Genomic DNA, 17,726 nt, shown 5'->3' on the forward strand with positions numbered 1-17,726 from the left:
ACGATATCATATTGTATGTAGCGAAACGACATCATAATATACTAGTACATGAAATTATTTCAATTGTTGGACCCACTCCCCTCTTGTTTCTCAACATATGGAATTATTCAATTTAGTATAACTCAATATCGTTTCACTACCTAACGTGCGATATCTTTTTTCTGAATGTACAATCACGCTGCATAAATAATCATTAAATTATTTTGGCAATGAAATCTTAATTAATTGAACATAATTAAATTACAAAATAGTACAAATCAATAGCTAGTAAAAAGAATTCAATGCCAAAACTAGAATTTATCAAAAATACAAATCCATGATAGAAGAAACCTAAAATGTTGTCCAAAAATGTCGACTTCGTGCGGCAAAAAGAAAGGTGTTAAAAATTGGAATATGCAAGCATCTTCCACCGTCCACCAATAGCAAAACAAAAATCCAGCCGTCCAAGACCAATTGATCTCAATACAACACCGATTTCTTCGTGATTAATTCATTACATTAAAATAATAATTTTCATAGTACAATAAAATTTTATACAGTCATTTTATAATACGAGGGTTGCTTTGCTTGCATGGGCCCACTTCAATTTTTATACTACTATAATAATTAAACTTCAATTTGTAGTTTCGATGGGAAGCAATAATTAATGCCAAGATCTGATCGAGTCAAACTAAATTCCTAAATCTGACGAATCAGAATCTGATTGTAAAAAACTTATTAAATTTATATTCTTTACAGTACAACATTATTAGATTAATTAATTAATTAATTAATTGTTTATCAAATACATTTTGCAGTCAACTGTCAAATCAACTAACTTTTAGCTGCAAAAACGTAGCATTGAAACTTTCATTACTACAAACAGCATTATTTTATTCATTATTATGAAATAAGACACCTTCCAAAATTTCAATTTTCACTACCTCATTTATATACTCAGATTTATCGCTTCCCTCTGCAAATGGAGTAGCAACAATGGCGGATTTGGTCAACAGCTCTACTTCTCATATTGCATTGGGGGTACATAACTTACTCATTCAGTTACTGATTCTGTTCTCCTTTCACAGCCTTTTCTGTTTTATTGGTTTGCGTTGCTGTTTTTGCAAAGTTAGGGTTTTAACTTCTTAGTGCGAAGCGATAATTGATTTTTGATGTGTGGGAAATGTATATTCGTACGGTAATTTCTCGCACCGGGCTGAGAATTTAGTGATTTCTTAGTTAAAACTGGTTGACCTTTGCATGGGGTAGGGTTGATGGACTATTGGATTGATTGGGGAGATCTCATCTTTTCCTATTTAACTGGACAAAAGTGTGTTATATTTCTGGAGCAAACTCTCTTATTTCCATTATTTTTAGCTGTGTAACAAGGAAACCCTTTTTCCATGTGTTTTAATTGAAGTCTAGAAAATGTGATGCATGATTCAGCATTAATATGGGATGTTTCTTTCTTTTCCAGTTTTTTTGGTTTAAGGTGCTCGTTGATGATGTTGGAGCTCTTACATCATGTATTGAGTAAGAGAAGTTCCTCCTAGGCTTATGTGCTTATGTATCTTCTGCGTGCCCCTCAACTTGCGTTAAAGCGACGTATTTCCATAGCTGTGAGGATTGTGGTGCTTCTGTGTGTCTATTGGAGGTTATTTACAGAGTTGTGGTGTCACATCTTGTCTCCATTTGGTGTTTATTTGAAAGAGGGAAAATACAGCTATTTCAGTATGGAGCCATTGAAAAATCACAATAGCATGCTGTATTCATCAGAACGAGGAAACGAAGATCATGGCCCTGTATCACTAGTTCATAGGACTGGTGCTTCAGGTTACGAAAATCCCATTTTGCAGCACCCAGAGAGTGACTTGTCAGAACCTAAGCCCGTACGCAACTTCTCTATACAGACTGGTGAGGAGTTCGCTCTTGAATTTATGCGTGACCGGGTCAATCCAAAGATTCCGTTTATCCCAAATGAATATGGGGATCCCAGTTATGTGCCTGGTTATTTGGACCTGAAAGGAATATTAGGCATTAGTCATGCTGGATCTGAAACTGGCTCAGATATACCTATGGTTGCCTCGATGGTAAAAGCTTCTACAGAAGTTGAACAGAGGAATATGTCTTTAAATGGAAGCAGGGCTAACCATGGCTCCATGCAAGTAAGATGTCTCGCTTCTGATTACAACAATCAGTCCGTGCTACTGCACTCCTCATCTGGGGCATCTGATAGTTCATCACAGAAGCTTAAAGCTCTCTGCAGTTTTGGTGGTAAAATACTGCCTCGCCCCAGTGATGGAAAGCTCAGATATGTTGGTGGTGAAACACGCATTATCCGGATCGTCAAGGATATTACATGGCAAGAGTTATGGTTGAAGACTACTGCAATTTATGATGAGACGCATACCATAAAATATCAGCTCCCTGGGGAGGATCTTGATGCTTTAGTCTCTGTATCAAGTGATGAGGATCTGTTGAACATGATGGAGGAGTGCAAATTACTCAATGAGACAGAAGAATCAAGAAAGCTTCGTATGTTTCTATTCTCTCTTGAAGATCTGGAAGATGCTCATTTCAGTTTAGCCAACACAGATGGTGATTCTGAGATTAAATATGTTGTTGCAGTCAATAGCACGGACATTGTGTCTAGGAAAAGCTCTACCTTTCGTGGGTTAGCAAGCTCTTCCGGAAACAGTTTAAATAAATTGGACACTCTCAATGTCGAAAGGGACACAAGTAGGGCTTCTAGTGAATTTGTTGGGATTAATACCTCAGATATGACTGGCTTCATTGTCTCGTCAACAGTTGGACAATCTTCTAAATATATTCAACCAAATTCCATCAATGTTTATGAAAATGCACACTTCGATCATGGTCAGATCGTGTACCATCATGAAGTCAAGCATCAACCTCCACATTTTGACTATAATCTGCATCCTCCCTATAATGCCCCTTCTGAAAGTGCTGTGCCTCAATCTTCTTATGGGGTTGTTTCTCAACAAAAAGGTCTTGAAGGGAAGCCTCCAGGTTCCTCAGACGCTCAAGGCACTCAAGTACAAGAAAATGAGGCAAAACGGAAAGTTGATGGTTCAATGCAACCGGAAAGTAGAAGCAATGGCGACAGAGAACTTAATTTTCCAGTTGAGGAGTCAACAGTTGTGATCCCTAAACTGGGCAAGGAGTTATCTTCAAAAAAGACAGAAGGGAGGACCCAGGAATCTGTTCCTGCCCCTAAACCTTTTGATGTTGTTAAAACATCCCTAATTTCTAATGGAAATGAGCATTCTGCATCTGGTAATGCTCCAGCTCCTGAATCTGTTAACTCAGAAAGTAATCGTACTGATCTGGGCCACCCCGAGTCTTCTATGCCTCCTCAAAGGGTCTATTATTCTGAGCGAATTCCTAGAGAGGAGGGTGGGCCTCTTAACAGAATATCAAAGTCAGATGATTCTCGGAATTCCCAATTTCTTGTCAATCAGTCTCATGCTGATAGTGCCCAGAAAGATTTGCAAGATTTAGTTTCAGGATTTTCTGAAAAATTGCAAAATGGAAATGTAGATATTCCTTCCAAGCAGTCAAATTCTACTTATCATGTTGAGCCTGAAACCTTTGATGACAGGAATCAAAGAACTCAAATGGTAGATGCACGTGATGTTAAAGAATCCTTGCATGAAAATCAAGATCTGACAGGGGTGGAAGCTGGTTTGAAGCTTCACACTGAGAGCCACGAGGATTCAACAAAACATTCTGAAGATCCTACAGCTCATAGGGTTGATGGGGTTGGGTGTCAGGACATTCCTGATGATGCTCATGGGCATTCTCAACTTACGAGAATGGCAGGAACTCACGGAGAATCCAAGGCTGTTTTACCCAGAACTGAGCAAGGAGACATACTTATTGATATCAATGATCGGTTCCCTCGTAATCTCCTTTCCGATATATTTTCACAAGCTATTCTTTCAGATAACTCATCTGATATCAGTCCCGTACCTAAAGATGGAGCTGGTTTGAGCATGAATATGGAAAATCATGAACCACAGCACTGGTCCTTCTTCCAGAGGCTGGCAGGGGATGAGTTTTTGAGAAGGGATGTTTCTCTTATTGATCAAGACCATGTTGTACTTTCCTCTGCAATTACAAAAGTTGAAGAGCATGCACCTTTAGCATATGACTTTGTGCCACTGAAAAAAGAAGGAACTCCTCCTAGTCACCCAGAATTCCAGGAGAATTACAGCGATCGTGATCAGAAAAATGTACCAGCTGGAGATCAGCCTCACTCTATGGATCTTCGTTCCAATTTTGGTGCGCCACAAGCGAAAGTGAATGAGGGTATTCAGTATAGTGATTTAACTGATAATATGGGAAATCCAGATTCAGACTATGGGGTACTTTTTCTTTTGAATAAACAGAATTAGTTAACTTATGCTGAATATTGCTTTAACTGAACATTTGCAACTTTATCTTCAGGCTGGGATAGGAAGTATTGGCTTACCTCCTCTAGAACCGTCCTTGGAAGATTTTGATATCAACTCTCTGCAGGTTAGTCTTAATTGTTATACAATCTGTTTTGGTATTGAACCTTGAAAATCTGCTAATTTAACATTTCCTGAATCGTGAATTTGTTGCATATTAACCTTTTGACTATGTTGCCAGTAATCACCAATTATGCATCTGTAACTCTCTGATGGACGACTTGCAGATTATACAAGATGTGGATCTTGAAGAATTGAGGGAACTTGGTTCTGGCACATTTGGAACTGTATATCATGGAAAGTGGAGAGGCTCGGATGTAGCAATCAAGCGCATAAAGAAAAGCTGCTTCACGGGGCGACAATCAGAGCAAGAGCGTCTGGTACATGACCTATACTTCATGTAGCACAAAGTTCTTTTTTCCTGCCAATATAGTCTTGATGGTGTGTTCCATTATTGGTAAAGCCTTATGTTTACATGCTTTACAATTTAAGCTATCGTTGAATTTGCTAATAACCAAACTGAAGAAATTGGCAGCAGTGTTTTTCTTGTACTGTTCTATTTCATCATCATCATCATCATCATCATCATCATCATCATCATCATCATCATCATCATCATCATCATCATCATCATCATCATCATCATCATCATCATCATCATCATCATCATCATCATCATCATCATCATCATCATCATCATCATCATCATCATCATCATCATCATCATCATCATCATCATCATCATCATCATCATCATCATCATCATCATCATCATCATCATCATCATCATCATCATCATCATCATCATCATCATCATCATCATCATCATCATCATCATCATCATCATGTATATTAGGCCTTGTTAACGTGGTTATTAAATAACTCAACACTTTCAGACCAATGAGTTTTGGAGGGAAGCGGATATTCTCTCAAAGCTTCACCACCCGAATGTGGTAGCATTTTATGGCGTTGTACAAGATGGACCAGGGGGTACATTGGCTACTGTAGCAGAATTCATGGTTGATGGATCTTTGCGACATGTTTTACTTCGAAAAGATAGGTATTGTTTTCAACTGAGTTGTTACTGACTTCTAATAAGGTCGTAGATAGCAATTATTCGAGTCAAATCAGGAGCGTATTATGATGTTAACTGACTTCTAATAAGGTCCCATTTCTGATGCTTTGTTTATGTTATGATGTTAAACATGGTCATCAAAAGTTTAACATGGAACTATGCCTTTGTTCTTAAGTTTTAATTGACTCAATTTTTATTGTACAACTTGTCAGACACCTTGATCGCCGGAAGCGGCTTATAATTGCCATGGACGCAGCTTTTGGGATGGAATATTTGCATTCAAAGAATATAGTGCACTTTGATTTGAAGTGCGACAATTTGCTTGTCAACTTAAAAGATCCTTCAAGACCTATATGCAAGGTGGTGTACTTGGGAACCTATTCCTCTTTCAACTAGATTACTTGATATCTTTTCTGTCTTTCATCATCATTGTTATGATGTTACCATTTGATATTCTGAATCTCTGATATTGCTATGCAATTTATCAGGTAGGTGATTTTGGTCTGTCAAAAATTAAGCGGAATACGTTGGTTTCTGGTGGAGTAAGGGGAACTCTGCCTTGGATGGCTCCGGAGCTATTAAATGGTAGCAGCAGTAAAGTATCTGAGAAGGTAACACCTTTAATAGTTTCTCATTCAGATCGGGTTGAGAAACATATTCTTTGCATAAGATTGTTCATCGGCATTAGAATTACATAAGCTAGTTTCATAAGTTTATGCGTACAAAACCAGCACTTTTCAACTGTTCAAAAATTCTCTGCGAAGTAAAGCAAACTTTTCTAATTTAGATATCTAATAGTAGTATATTTGATCTGTTCCACTAGCTAACTTCAAGCATCTCAATCTTTTCGGTGTTACCAGTTCATATAGTTATTGGATTTGGTTGTTTGCTTGGCAGGTTGATGTCTTTTCATTTGGTATTGTCCTGTGGGAGATACTTACCGGAGAGGAACCTTATGCAAACATGCATTATGGCGCAATCATAGGTTTGTAATACCAACTCATAAACATTTCTTTTTGTGGTTGTGATATGCAGCAGTTAATGGCTGTCCTGAAATATTTATTTCGAGAAGTATTGAGAACGACGTATTGGAAAATGTATGTATCATGAGAAAGTGCGAAATTTGCCTGTGCTGTGTTTTAGGAGAAATACTAGAAGGATGTAGTAGTCTTCCATCAATGAGAAACACACCCTCCCTTCTTGGTATGATGGAATGGAATGAAGATAGAATGAAACCACAATTTCTTTGCATTTTCATTCGAATCATTCCATCCCTTCTTCATTCTTCGTACCAAACAAATGAATAGAACGGAGGTAGGAATCACATTCCATTCCACCATTCCATTCTATCGTACCAAGAAAGGCCTTAGTAACTACTTCGTGTCTTTGTAATATCCCTAAATCATGCATCCTCTCTTCTGGGACATCAGCCAAAGGAAGAATATAGTAGCCGTTTTTTATTTTGCACACATTTAAAACTCAGCATTTCCATATGCAGGAGGCATTGTGAACAACACACTGAGGCCGACAATCCCGAGCTACTGTGATTCAGAATGGAGACAGTTAATGGAGCAGTGTTGGGCCCCGAATCCAGTGATGAGGCCGTCGTTTACAGAGATCGCTAGCCGCTTGCGTGTCATGTCGGCCGCAGCCCAGCCCCAGCCACGAAAGGCAGGAGCTTCATAGGGTTTTGGTATGTTCCTTACTTATCAAAGCAATTAGTTGATTCAATTGTACACACTAGGGACCACTACAACAGGTTGATCAACATATACAGATGCTGAGGTTATGAAGCATATATTATTATGAACAGAGGTTTTGTTTGCCTCTTTATTTTCTTTAATGTGGGTTTCTTATTTAATCTTTAACTGAAAGACAGGAAAAAGATTGAATTGGAAAAAGTAGTGGAAAGGAAATGGCTTTACGATTTATTTACTTTTATTATGATCTGTTTCTACGTGAAAGGATCTATTGGATTTGTAGGCTTTCAGCTTTTTGCTACTCCTTCTGTCCCGCATTAACTGTCACGCTTGCATTTCTGTACTCGTTTTATAAAAATAATACTCCTAATAAATAGTTAAAGTCGAAAATAGTAAAATAAGAGAGAAAATAAGGTAGAGAAGAGTCTTTTTAAAATTATTCTCTTTTACATTACTATTTTTCTACTTTAACTATTTATTACTCTCTTCGTTCCATAATAATAGAGTCATAGAGTCATTTCTTTTTTTAGTAAAAGTAAACACATTTTTTCACACCTATTTTACTCTCTATTACTTTTTTCTCTCTTCATCTCTCTGTCTTTTTCATTTTCCACTTTATTCTCCCTTTATTTAACTAACCTAATATAATTTTTCTTAATCTCCGTACCGAAAAGAAACGTTTCTATTACTATGGAACGGAGTGAGTATCATTTTTACAAAACAAGTGCAGAAATGCAAGTGTGAGAGTTAATGTGGGACGGATAGAGTATGTTTTAGTAGAAAAATCAAACCTGACTTTACAAATCATTGAACATGAAAAGCTAGCAATATTTTTAGCCACCTCATTTAAAATACGATTTGATTTTTTTTGTAAACTAAGTGTTGGGATTCAATACGCACAAGACTTTCACACACTCAGGTGAATCACACACACACTCACAGTTGTATGATAACTCACAATGCAGAAGAACACACACTCACACTTAGAGTATCGAAGATGGTAATCTTGGAGAGAAAACTTGAAAACTCTTTATTGATTTTCACTACTAACTACGTACATGGTTTTGAGCTATTTAAAGCTCTACAATCAAGTAGCAACTGCTACTAACTAACTACAAGAAGAATCAAGAAAGCAAGAAGAATAACTGCTACATCTCGGCTAACTAACTGCTGCACCAACGGCTAGTTTCTCTAGGCCGAACTTCCTTCTCGGTTCAAGACCGAACTGTTGCTTCTTCTTTTTCGGCTCAAGACGAACTCTATTCTTGACTCAAGACCGAACTTTCTTTTCGGCTCACAACCGAGCACTCTCTTCGGCTCACAACCGAGCTCCCTTCTCGGTTCACAAACCGAACTCCTTTCTCGGTACACAAACCGAACTCCTTTGCTTCTCGGCTCAAGACCAACTGTCTTCTCGGCTCAAAGCCGAACTCAAAGCCGAGCTCAAAGCCGAGCTTCCTTCTTCTTCTCTTCTTCTTCCAACTGAAATGAGCACTCCATTATTACAATTCTCCACCTGAGGGCTCATCTCAGTTCTCGCACAAACATTGATCAACTTCTTGCAATGATCAAACTTGTCTCTACTTAGAGATTTAGTTAGCATATCTGCCGGATTGTGCAAGGTGTTAATCTTAACCACCTTCACCCTTCCCCTTTCAATCTCATCTCTAATAAAGTGCAACTTTATGTCTATATGCTTGCTCCTTTCATGGAAACCCGGATGTTTCGCCAAGCATATAGCTGAGCTGCTGTCACAATGAATCACCATTGTTTCTTGGTCAAAACCAAAATCAGAAATTACTCCCTGGATCCAAAAGCTCTCCTGTACAGCTGCAGTGAGAGCTATATACTCTGATTCTGTAGTTGAGAGAGCAACTACACTCTGCAGACCTGATTTCCAACTGATCACAGTTCCAAACATGGTGAACAAATAACCTGTTTGAGACTTTCTGGTGTCCAGATTTGCAGCATAGTCTGCATCACAATACCCCTGCACAACCTCCTCAGATCCACCTTCCCAGCCATTGAACACAATCCCCCAGTCCTTAGTTGACTTCATGTACCTCAATATCCATTTAAGAGCATTCCAATGCTCCCTCCCCGGGTCTGCCATGTATCTGCTAGTCACTGAGATAGCATGAGCAAGATCTGGTCTTGTACAAATCATAGTGTACATGATACTCCCAACAACACTAGCATAAGGGATAGCCTCCATCTCATCAGCCTCTTGCTTAGTTTTAGGAGCTTGTTCCTTTGATAATCTGAAACTCTGGGACAAGGGTGTTGAGGCAGGTTTAGCATTCTCCATTCTGAATCTCTGCATAACTTTGTCAATATAATCAGTTTGCAGCATCCACAGCTTCTTGCAGCCTCTATCTCTCTGAATATGTATGCCTAGGATCTTCCTTGACTCTCCTAGATCCTTCATTTCAAAGCTCGACTTCAGATCTTGTTTAACTTTCTGAATTTCTGTCATAGAAGGGCCTGCAAGTAGCATATCATCCACATAGAGTAATAGGTAGGCAATGGGAGTCCTGCCTGCCTTCTTGATGTAAATACAATCATCATATTCTGACTTGGAGAAGCCAATCTTCTTCATCTGTGCATCAAACTTCTTATTCCACTGTCTAGGACTTTGCTTAAGTCCATAAAGACTTTTCTGTAGCAGGCACACCTTGCCTTCTTCTCCAGTCTTCACATAGCCCTCTGGCTGTTCCATAAAGATAGTCTCCTCTAGATCCCCATTGAGGAAGGCTGTCTTCACATCAAGCTGTTGTAGCTCCCAGTCTAGCTGGTTCACAACTGCCAACAAGATCCTAATCGAAGTGTGCTTAACAACTGGAGCAAATACTTCATTGAAATCAATTCCTTCTTGCTGTGTGAAGCCCCTAGCCACCAGCCTTGCCTTGAATCTGATTCTATCTTTATCAGTGGTCTCAATCTTTTTCTTAAACAACCACTTACAACTGATCAGCCTCCTTTCTTTTCCATCTGTAGTCAGTCTGGATTTATCCACCAAAATCCATGTTTTGTTCTTGAGTAAAGATTCCATTTCCTCATTCATGGCTTCAATCCACCTTTCTCTGTCTTTACTCTTCATGGCTTCTTTATATGTGAGAGGATCTGCAATATCAATGCCCTCAGCAGCACAAAGTGCATAGTAGACCACATCAGAAAACCTTTCAGGTGGTCTTGTATTTCTTCTGCCTCTATCTCTTGCTATCTGGTATTCTCTGGCAGAATCTGCTGTAGGCTCATCAATTTTTCTACCTCGAGCTAGAGCACCATCATCCTCTGGTTCAGACTCACTTTCTGAGTCAGAGGCTCCACCTGCTCCTTGGCAAAGTCCCACTGGCTCCACCTTGAGGAAATCACTCTCAACTTCATTGGAGTCCAGCTTCCTTTTTAAGTATGGCATCTGATCCTCCAAGAACACAACATCCCTACTCACCACCACCTTCTGCCTACCAGGCTCAATGCACCAGAGCCTATACCCCTTAACACCCCTCTGATACCCCAGCAATATGCATTTTAGAGCCCTAGCCTCAAGCTTACTTTGCCTAGCATGAGCATAGGCTGCACACCCAAACACCTTGTATTTTGAGTAGTCACTATGGGCTCCATACCACATGTAATCAGGAGTCTCAGACTTAAGGGCAGTAGATGGACACTTATTTATGAGATAGGCTGCTGTATACACAGCCTCTCCCCAAAATCTGTTGCTCAGACCAGAACTGAGTAACAAGCACCTTACTCTCTCTAGGATAGTCCTATTCATCCTCTCCACAACACCATTTTGCTGGGGGTTACCAGGAACAGTGCGGTGCCTCTTCATACCCTTCTCTTTGCAAAACAGATCAAACTCAGTAGACAAGAATTCCAAGCCATTGTCAGTTCTTAGGCATTTAACACTCCTTCCCTTCTCTAGCTCCACCTCTTTACACCATATCTTGAATTTTGTGAATGTCTCTGATTTTTCTTTCAGTATATACACCCACAGTTTCCTAGTGTAGTCATCAATAATAGCAAGGTAGTATTTCCCACCACCAATTGAGCTTACAGGTGAAGGGCCCCAGAGATCACTATGTATGTAGTCTAATGGGGCTGTAGAAGAGTGAATACCTGTAGGATAGGGTGCCTTCTTTGCTTTTCCAAGTATACACTGCTCACAGGGGTCCATCTTGTTGAAATCTCCAGAGATCAGGCCCTTCTTGATGAGTTCTTTCAAGCTTCCTTCTGCTGGATGGCCCAATCTCTTGTGCCATAGCATTATGGAATCATCTGACACTGCATTGCTTTCTCCATCAACAGCCTTAGCCTTCAGATAATAGAGAATGTGCTCTCTGTCAGCCTCCATCATCACTGCATTCCCAGATTTCACAAGCATCTTTCCCTGACTCATCAATATGGTGAACCCTTTCTCTTCCAGCATTCCCAATGAGATGAGATTTCTTTTCACTTCCGGAATATACCTCACCCCAGTTAGGATCTTTATAGAGCCATCTTGCAAACTTAGCTTCACTTTCCCTATCCCTTTGATCTGACACACATGGTTATTTCCAAGAACTACAGTCCCTGATGCTTCCTGAAGATCATGAAACCAAGATTTGTTGGGGCACATATGGAAGCTGCACCCTGAGTCCATTATCCACCTGTGACTGATCCCATTATCACTTACATTCATGAGTTGAGCAGGGGGATCAGTACTCTCTACACAATCAGAAGTGTTGTGGCCCTCAGAGGCTAGTTTTCTCTTCCAGGCATGGCAGTCCTTCTTCAAGTGCCCTGGTTTCTTGCACCAAAAACATGCTCTGGTTTCCTTCTGAGCATCAGAACTTGAGGGTTTAGAGCCCTCAAACTTTTTCTTGAAGTTCTGCTTTTTGAACTTCTTCACATTCAAGGCCTCTGCAGCTTGAACATTGGAGCTTGCAGAGCTTCTGCTGGTAGTCTTCTGGAGTTCCTTAGCCATCAAGGCCGAGTAGACTTCTGCATAGGTGATAGGCTTATCTCTGCCATAGATAATTGCATCACTCAACTGGTCATACGAGCTAGGCAAGGCATTCAATGTAAGAATGGCCTTGTCTTCATCTGAAATTTTAACATCCACAGAGCCCAGATCATCAATGATCTTATTGAACTCCTCCAACTGCTCTATGATAGATTTTTCACCAGAAAAACTATAGGCATAGAGCCTCTTCTTGAGATACAGCCGGTTAGCCAAAGATTTTGCCAGGTAAACTTCATCTAACCTGTTCAAGATCTCCACCGCAGTCTTGGCTTCTTGAACTTCCCTCAAGACCTTATCTCCAAGGCACAGAATCACTGCAGAATGTGCCTTGAGCTGCATCTCCTCCATCTTTGCCTGAGCTTTATCATCAAGCATTGGAGCCTTTCCTTTCTCTTCTGTATTTGCAAGAACTGCGGCCAAGCCTTGTTGAATCAAGACCGCCTTCATCTTCATCTTCCACAGGCTATAATCATTCTTGCCTGTGAACTTTTCTGCATCAAGCCTTGCTGCCATCTCTGAAACCGTTTGATCCTCTGCAAATCAGCTTCAATATCCCCTTCCCACAGACGGCGCCACTTGTTGGGATTCAATACGCACAAGACTTTCACACACTCAGGTGAATCACACACACACTCACAGTTGTATGATAACTCACAATGCAGAAGAACACACACTCACACTTAGAGTATCGAAGATGGTAATCTTGGAGAGAAAACTTGAAAACTCTTTATTGATTTTCACTACTAACTACGTACATGGTTTTGAGCTATTTAAAGCTCTACAATCAAGTAGCAACTGCTACTAACTAACTACAAGAAGAATCAAGAAAGCAAGAAGAATAACTGCTACATCTCGGCTAACTAACTGCTGCACCAACGGCTAGTTTCTCTAGGCCGAACTTCCTTCTCGGTTCAAGACCGAACTGTTGCTTCTTCTTTTTCGGCTCAAGACGAACTCTATTCTTGACTCAAGACCGAACTTTCTTTTCGGCTCACAACCGAGCACTCTCTTCGGCTCACAACCGAGCTCCCTTCTCGGTTCACAAACCGAACTCCTTTCTCGGTACACAAACCGAACTCCTTTGCTTCTCGGCTCAAGACCAACTGTCTTCTCGGCTCAAAGCCGAACTCAAAGCCGAGCTCAAAGCCGAGCTTCCTTCTTCTTCTCTTCTTCTTCCAACTGAAATGAGCACTCCATTATTACACTAAGTTAATCTATATTAGTATTTTATCATAATAGAATCAAATCAATCTATATTGATGCGGTTTACTCATATTTTTTCATATTTCATGACTAAATAGAGCCCAATATGTAATGCATTAAAAAAGGTACGTATGATATTGTTCTAAATTAAACTAAAATGATAAAACATTATTCGATTACACGAATGATATAACATAAATTGTCTCTGAAAATTTGGTAACATTACTATTACACCAATATCAAGGTAGCATTTTCTATCCAAAAAAAATCTTTATTTTTTGCCACGAAAACCTCAGCTTAAATATGCAATATAAAGATGAAAATAAAAGGTTAACTTGCTATTTGCTAAAATATGTGCAAGTCTCCGGTTGAGAAATACAATTAAATTAAGTGATTTGAAATATGAAAAGTAGTATAGTATTCATGTAATTTCATTAAGTGATTAAACTAATTTGTAATTCAAAAATTAATTCAAAGATCCTGTGTGTAGGGGTGTTTTTGTCAATTGATATAATCGCTTTTGTCCACGAATTACAGTCATGGGAAATTCGTAAAACTAAAATAGGGAGATCGCATACTTATGTCACAGTAAGCGCCAACCATTAATTGACACGTGGCTACGCACTATGAATATAGTGCTCTAGAGCATACGACACGCGTCTCAGGTGTCGATTTCCCCAGAAGCCCCTCTCTCTCTCTCTCTAATTCAAAACCCTCTCTTCTTTTTCTCATTCCCTCTCTACGTGTACCCTCCATTCTCTCTCTCTTAGGGTTTTCGCCACCGAGGACAGCTCAAGCTAAATTCCCGTACGTATTTCTCACTTTTTCATCTCCGTTTCTCTGTTTGACTTTGCTATGCCGCTAAAATGTTTCTACGCTGCGCAATTGAAGAGGCTTTTTTTCTTTTTTTTAAATTCTCAATTTTCTATTTTGCGTGTTATGCCTCTATTTTTTGGTCACCAAAAAAGTGCCAGCATGATGTACAATAGGAAAATTGGGGAATAATTTAATATGTATGTTAACTCGCAGTTGGTTTTGTTCCTTTCTCTCATTTTCAACACTTTAGCATTAGATTTGGGGAAGAGGATAATCGTCAGATTTAAGTGTTATGAATTATCGACAAATTTGTCAACAGATAATTAATCTACAAATAGCATAATCTTCATGTTCATACTATACAGAATGGGATTTGGTGATATTGAGGATGAGATTTGGATACAGAACAAGATTATAAGATTTTGATATGATATCGCATACATTTCCTTTGTTTTAGCTCGTTAGGATTTGATTAGATTTTAATTGTTGATTTGCTTTTATAATTAGTTAGGATTTGATTTGATTTGATTTGATTTGATTTATTTCCAAGGTTAGGGATATACGATTATAATTATTATTATAAATAAGACTGCATATCTTTGGAGAGATCGGGACGGCTGCAGTCGTAGGGGAGGATTCATATTAATAGTTAATAGTGAGATAAAGCCGTGAGTTTCCCGGTCAATTCTTTTAATCGTTCTTGGCTGTGAAATTTCTCCGAGCATTTCTCATGCTCAATTTATGCTAGTTCTTGTGTGCCCGGATTTTACTCCTATCATCTTAATAAGAGATTCCGTAACTATGCTTTACTCGTGGATTTTTCGCATTCATCTCCTTTGCTGCTTTTATATTGCTCACCTGCTTTTATAGTTAGTGCACAGAGTTGTCATGAACTTTTCATCCGTCTTATTGTTTACACTAGTGAATTTCCTGTGTATTTTTATACATTATGCTATCCCATGCGTCTATAATGGTTGTTGACAGATTTTCTGTGGACCTTGGATCATCGATTAGCTGAGTTCTTATTTTCTTATCTGTTGCAGTGTCGGGGTGAGAATATAGTAAGTGAAAAAGTTAACTTAGCATTTTGAGTAGACATGGACCATTCAGATCAAAGGCAGCAGCATCTAGCACACCCGAACCAGCAACAACAGGCAGGTGGTGGCTCGATGGCATATGCCACTCCCCCATATCAAACTGCACCCATGGTGGCTACTGGCACTCCCGCTGGCACGGTTTCCTCTCCCACTAGTTTCACTCCTCAGCAACAGCTCGCCTACCACCAGGCCCAGCAATTTCTGAGCCAGCAGCAACAGCAGCAGCTTCAAGCGTTCTGGGCTAGTCAGATGCAAGAGATCGATCAAACTACTGATTTCAAGAACCACAGCCTTCCCCTCGCCCGGATAAAAAAGATCATGAAAGCCGACGAGGATGTTAGAATGATCTCTGCTGAAGCTCCTGTCATATTCGCAAAGGCATGCGAAATGTTCATCTTGGAACTCACGCTGCGATCCTGGATCCACACTGAAGAGAACAAAAGGCGGACTCTGCAGAAGAATGACATTGCTGCTGCCATCTCAAGAACTGATGTTTTCGACTTCTTGGTTGATATAATTCCTAGAGACGAGTTGAAAGAAGAGGGGCTTGGCATTACCAAGGCTGCTATTCCGTTAGTTGGATCAGCTCCGGATCAGCTCCCGTACTACTATGTTCACCCACAGGCCCCTGTGGGAGCTCCCCCAGGAATGATCATGGGAAAGCCGATTGATCAGGCTGCACTCTACGGAGCTCAGCAGCACCAACCTCCACCCCCCTACATGCAGTGGCCGCAGTCTCATCCTTCGCAGCAGCCATCATCGCAGGAGCAACAGAGTGACTCGTAGGGCTGTCGTTTTGATCTTGGGTTTATGTATTCTACAATTATGTAGGCGTTATTTTCTTGGTCGTTTTGGCGTGCTGTGCTACACTCCCGAACTTAGTAGTGAGATGAATTTGATGTATGAAGTCTTGTTTTTTAACATTTATTCATTTCAATGGTTGGGAATTGGAAACTGTATTCCACTTATCTATGGTAATTAAAGCTGATTTCATGGTCTCTGCTGTTAAACTGTCTGTTTTTGTAGCATGTTTCCTTTATTGTACCAATTCTTGTAATTGAATTTAAGAAAAGGTCTAGCAATGATTAATTTTAGCATTTCTAAAGAAAAATGCTATGGTGCACCGAATGCACAACTATTCTATTTCTAGTTGGATTGATAAATTTTAGTTAGGAATTAACTAAAGTGTTTTCTACTCAGCCATTTCTCGGTTAAAATTTAAAGAGATTGAAATTGAGTTCTATAAAATTAAGGAATATTCAAACTACAAAGTTGGCATAACACTTGAAGAATGTTTGTTTAAAAATGAACTCGTATAAAGAAATTGTGCATGTGTTGGTTACAACATACATGTTCTTCTCGATCAAAACTTTCCTATTGCCTACTGTAAGAAGTAGAGTGCTCACTCAGTTGCAAGAAGAGAAGAAAGAAGAGAATCTAAAGGCTGATCAGGGAAAGAAGCAGCCTAGAAGAAACTAGCCAGCAGTTAGTTAGTTAAGATGTAGCAGTTATTCTTCTTGCTTTCTTGATTCTTGGGGTAGTTAGTTAGTAGCAGTTGCTGCCTTATTTGTAGAGCTTTAAATAGCTCAGATTCGTTTTGTATGTAGTTAGATGAATTCATTCAATAAAGAGATTCCAGTTTCTCCAAGAAATCACCTACTTTCAATACTAAAGTGTTAGTGTGAGTTTTCTGCATAAGTGTGTGAGTACTTCACATTACAGTGAGTGTGTATGATCTATTCAAGAGTGTGTAAGCCTTGTGTATTAATCCTAACAAGTGGCGCCGTCTGTGGGAAGATTGAAGCTGATTTGCAGAAGATCAAACGGTTTCAGAGATGGCAGCAAGGCTTGATGCAGAAAAATTCACAGGCAAGAATGACTATGGCGTGTGGAAGATGAAGATGAAGGCGGTTTTGATTCAACAAGGCTTGGCTGCAGTGCTTTCAAAACCTGAGGAAAAGGGAACGGCTCCAGACTCCAGTGCTTGATGATAAAGCACAAATGAAGATGGAGGAGATGCAGCTCAAGGCACACTCTGCAGTGATTCTGTGCCTTGGAGATAAAGTCTTGAGGGAAGTTCAAGAAGCCAAGACTGCAGTGCAGATCTTGGACAGGCTGGATGAAGTTTATTTGGCCAAATCTTTGGCTAACCGGCTGTACCTCAAGAAAAGGCCCTATTCCTGTAGTTTTTCTGGAGAGAAATCCATCATGGAGCAGTTAGAGGAGTTTAACAAGATCATTGATGATCTGGGATCTGTGGATGTCAAGATTTCAGATGAAGACAAGGCAATTCTCACATTGAATGCCTTGCCTAGCACCTATGACCAATTGAGTGATGCAATCATCTATGGGAGAGATAAGCCTATTACCTAT

General features: G+C 39.7%; 2 protein-coding genes across 2 annotated transcripts; both read left to right on the forward strand.

Moving 5' to 3' along the window:
• The first annotated feature begins 877 nt into the window (after positions 1-877).
• LOC121755745 lies at positions 878-7,460 on the forward strand. Its single transcript, XM_042151114.1, has 9 exons — positions 878-1,020; positions 1,457-4,367; positions 4,450-4,521; positions 4,682-4,834; positions 5,351-5,514; positions 5,742-5,889; positions 6,018-6,140; positions 6,427-6,514; positions 7,028-7,460. The coding sequence occupies exons 2-9, from the start codon at positions 1,545-1,547 to the stop codon at positions 7,213-7,215; spliced, it is 3,759 nt and encodes a 1,252-aa protein (XP_042007048.1). The 5' UTR covers positions 878-1,020; positions 1,457-1,544; the 3' UTR covers positions 7,216-7,460.
• A 6,636-nt stretch (positions 7,461-14,096) lies between these two features.
• Positions 14,097-16,351, forward strand: LOC121756194 (nuclear transcription factor Y subunit C-2-like). The gene is made up of 2 exons (XM_042151679.1): positions 14,097-14,247; positions 15,300-16,351. The coding sequence occupies exon 2, from the start codon at positions 15,354-15,356 to the stop codon at positions 16,137-16,139; it is 786 nt and encodes a 261-aa protein (XP_042007613.1). The 5' UTR covers positions 14,097-14,247; positions 15,300-15,353; the 3' UTR covers positions 16,140-16,351.
• Positions 16,352-17,726: the final 1,375 nt, after the last annotated feature.

This window comes from Salvia splendens, chromosome 11 (assembly GCF_004379255.2).
Source record: "Salvia splendens isolate huo1 chromosome 11, SspV2, whole genome shotgun sequence".
Classification (NCBI taxonomy): Eukaryota; Viridiplantae; Streptophyta; class Magnoliopsida; order Lamiales; family Lamiaceae; genus Salvia; species Salvia splendens.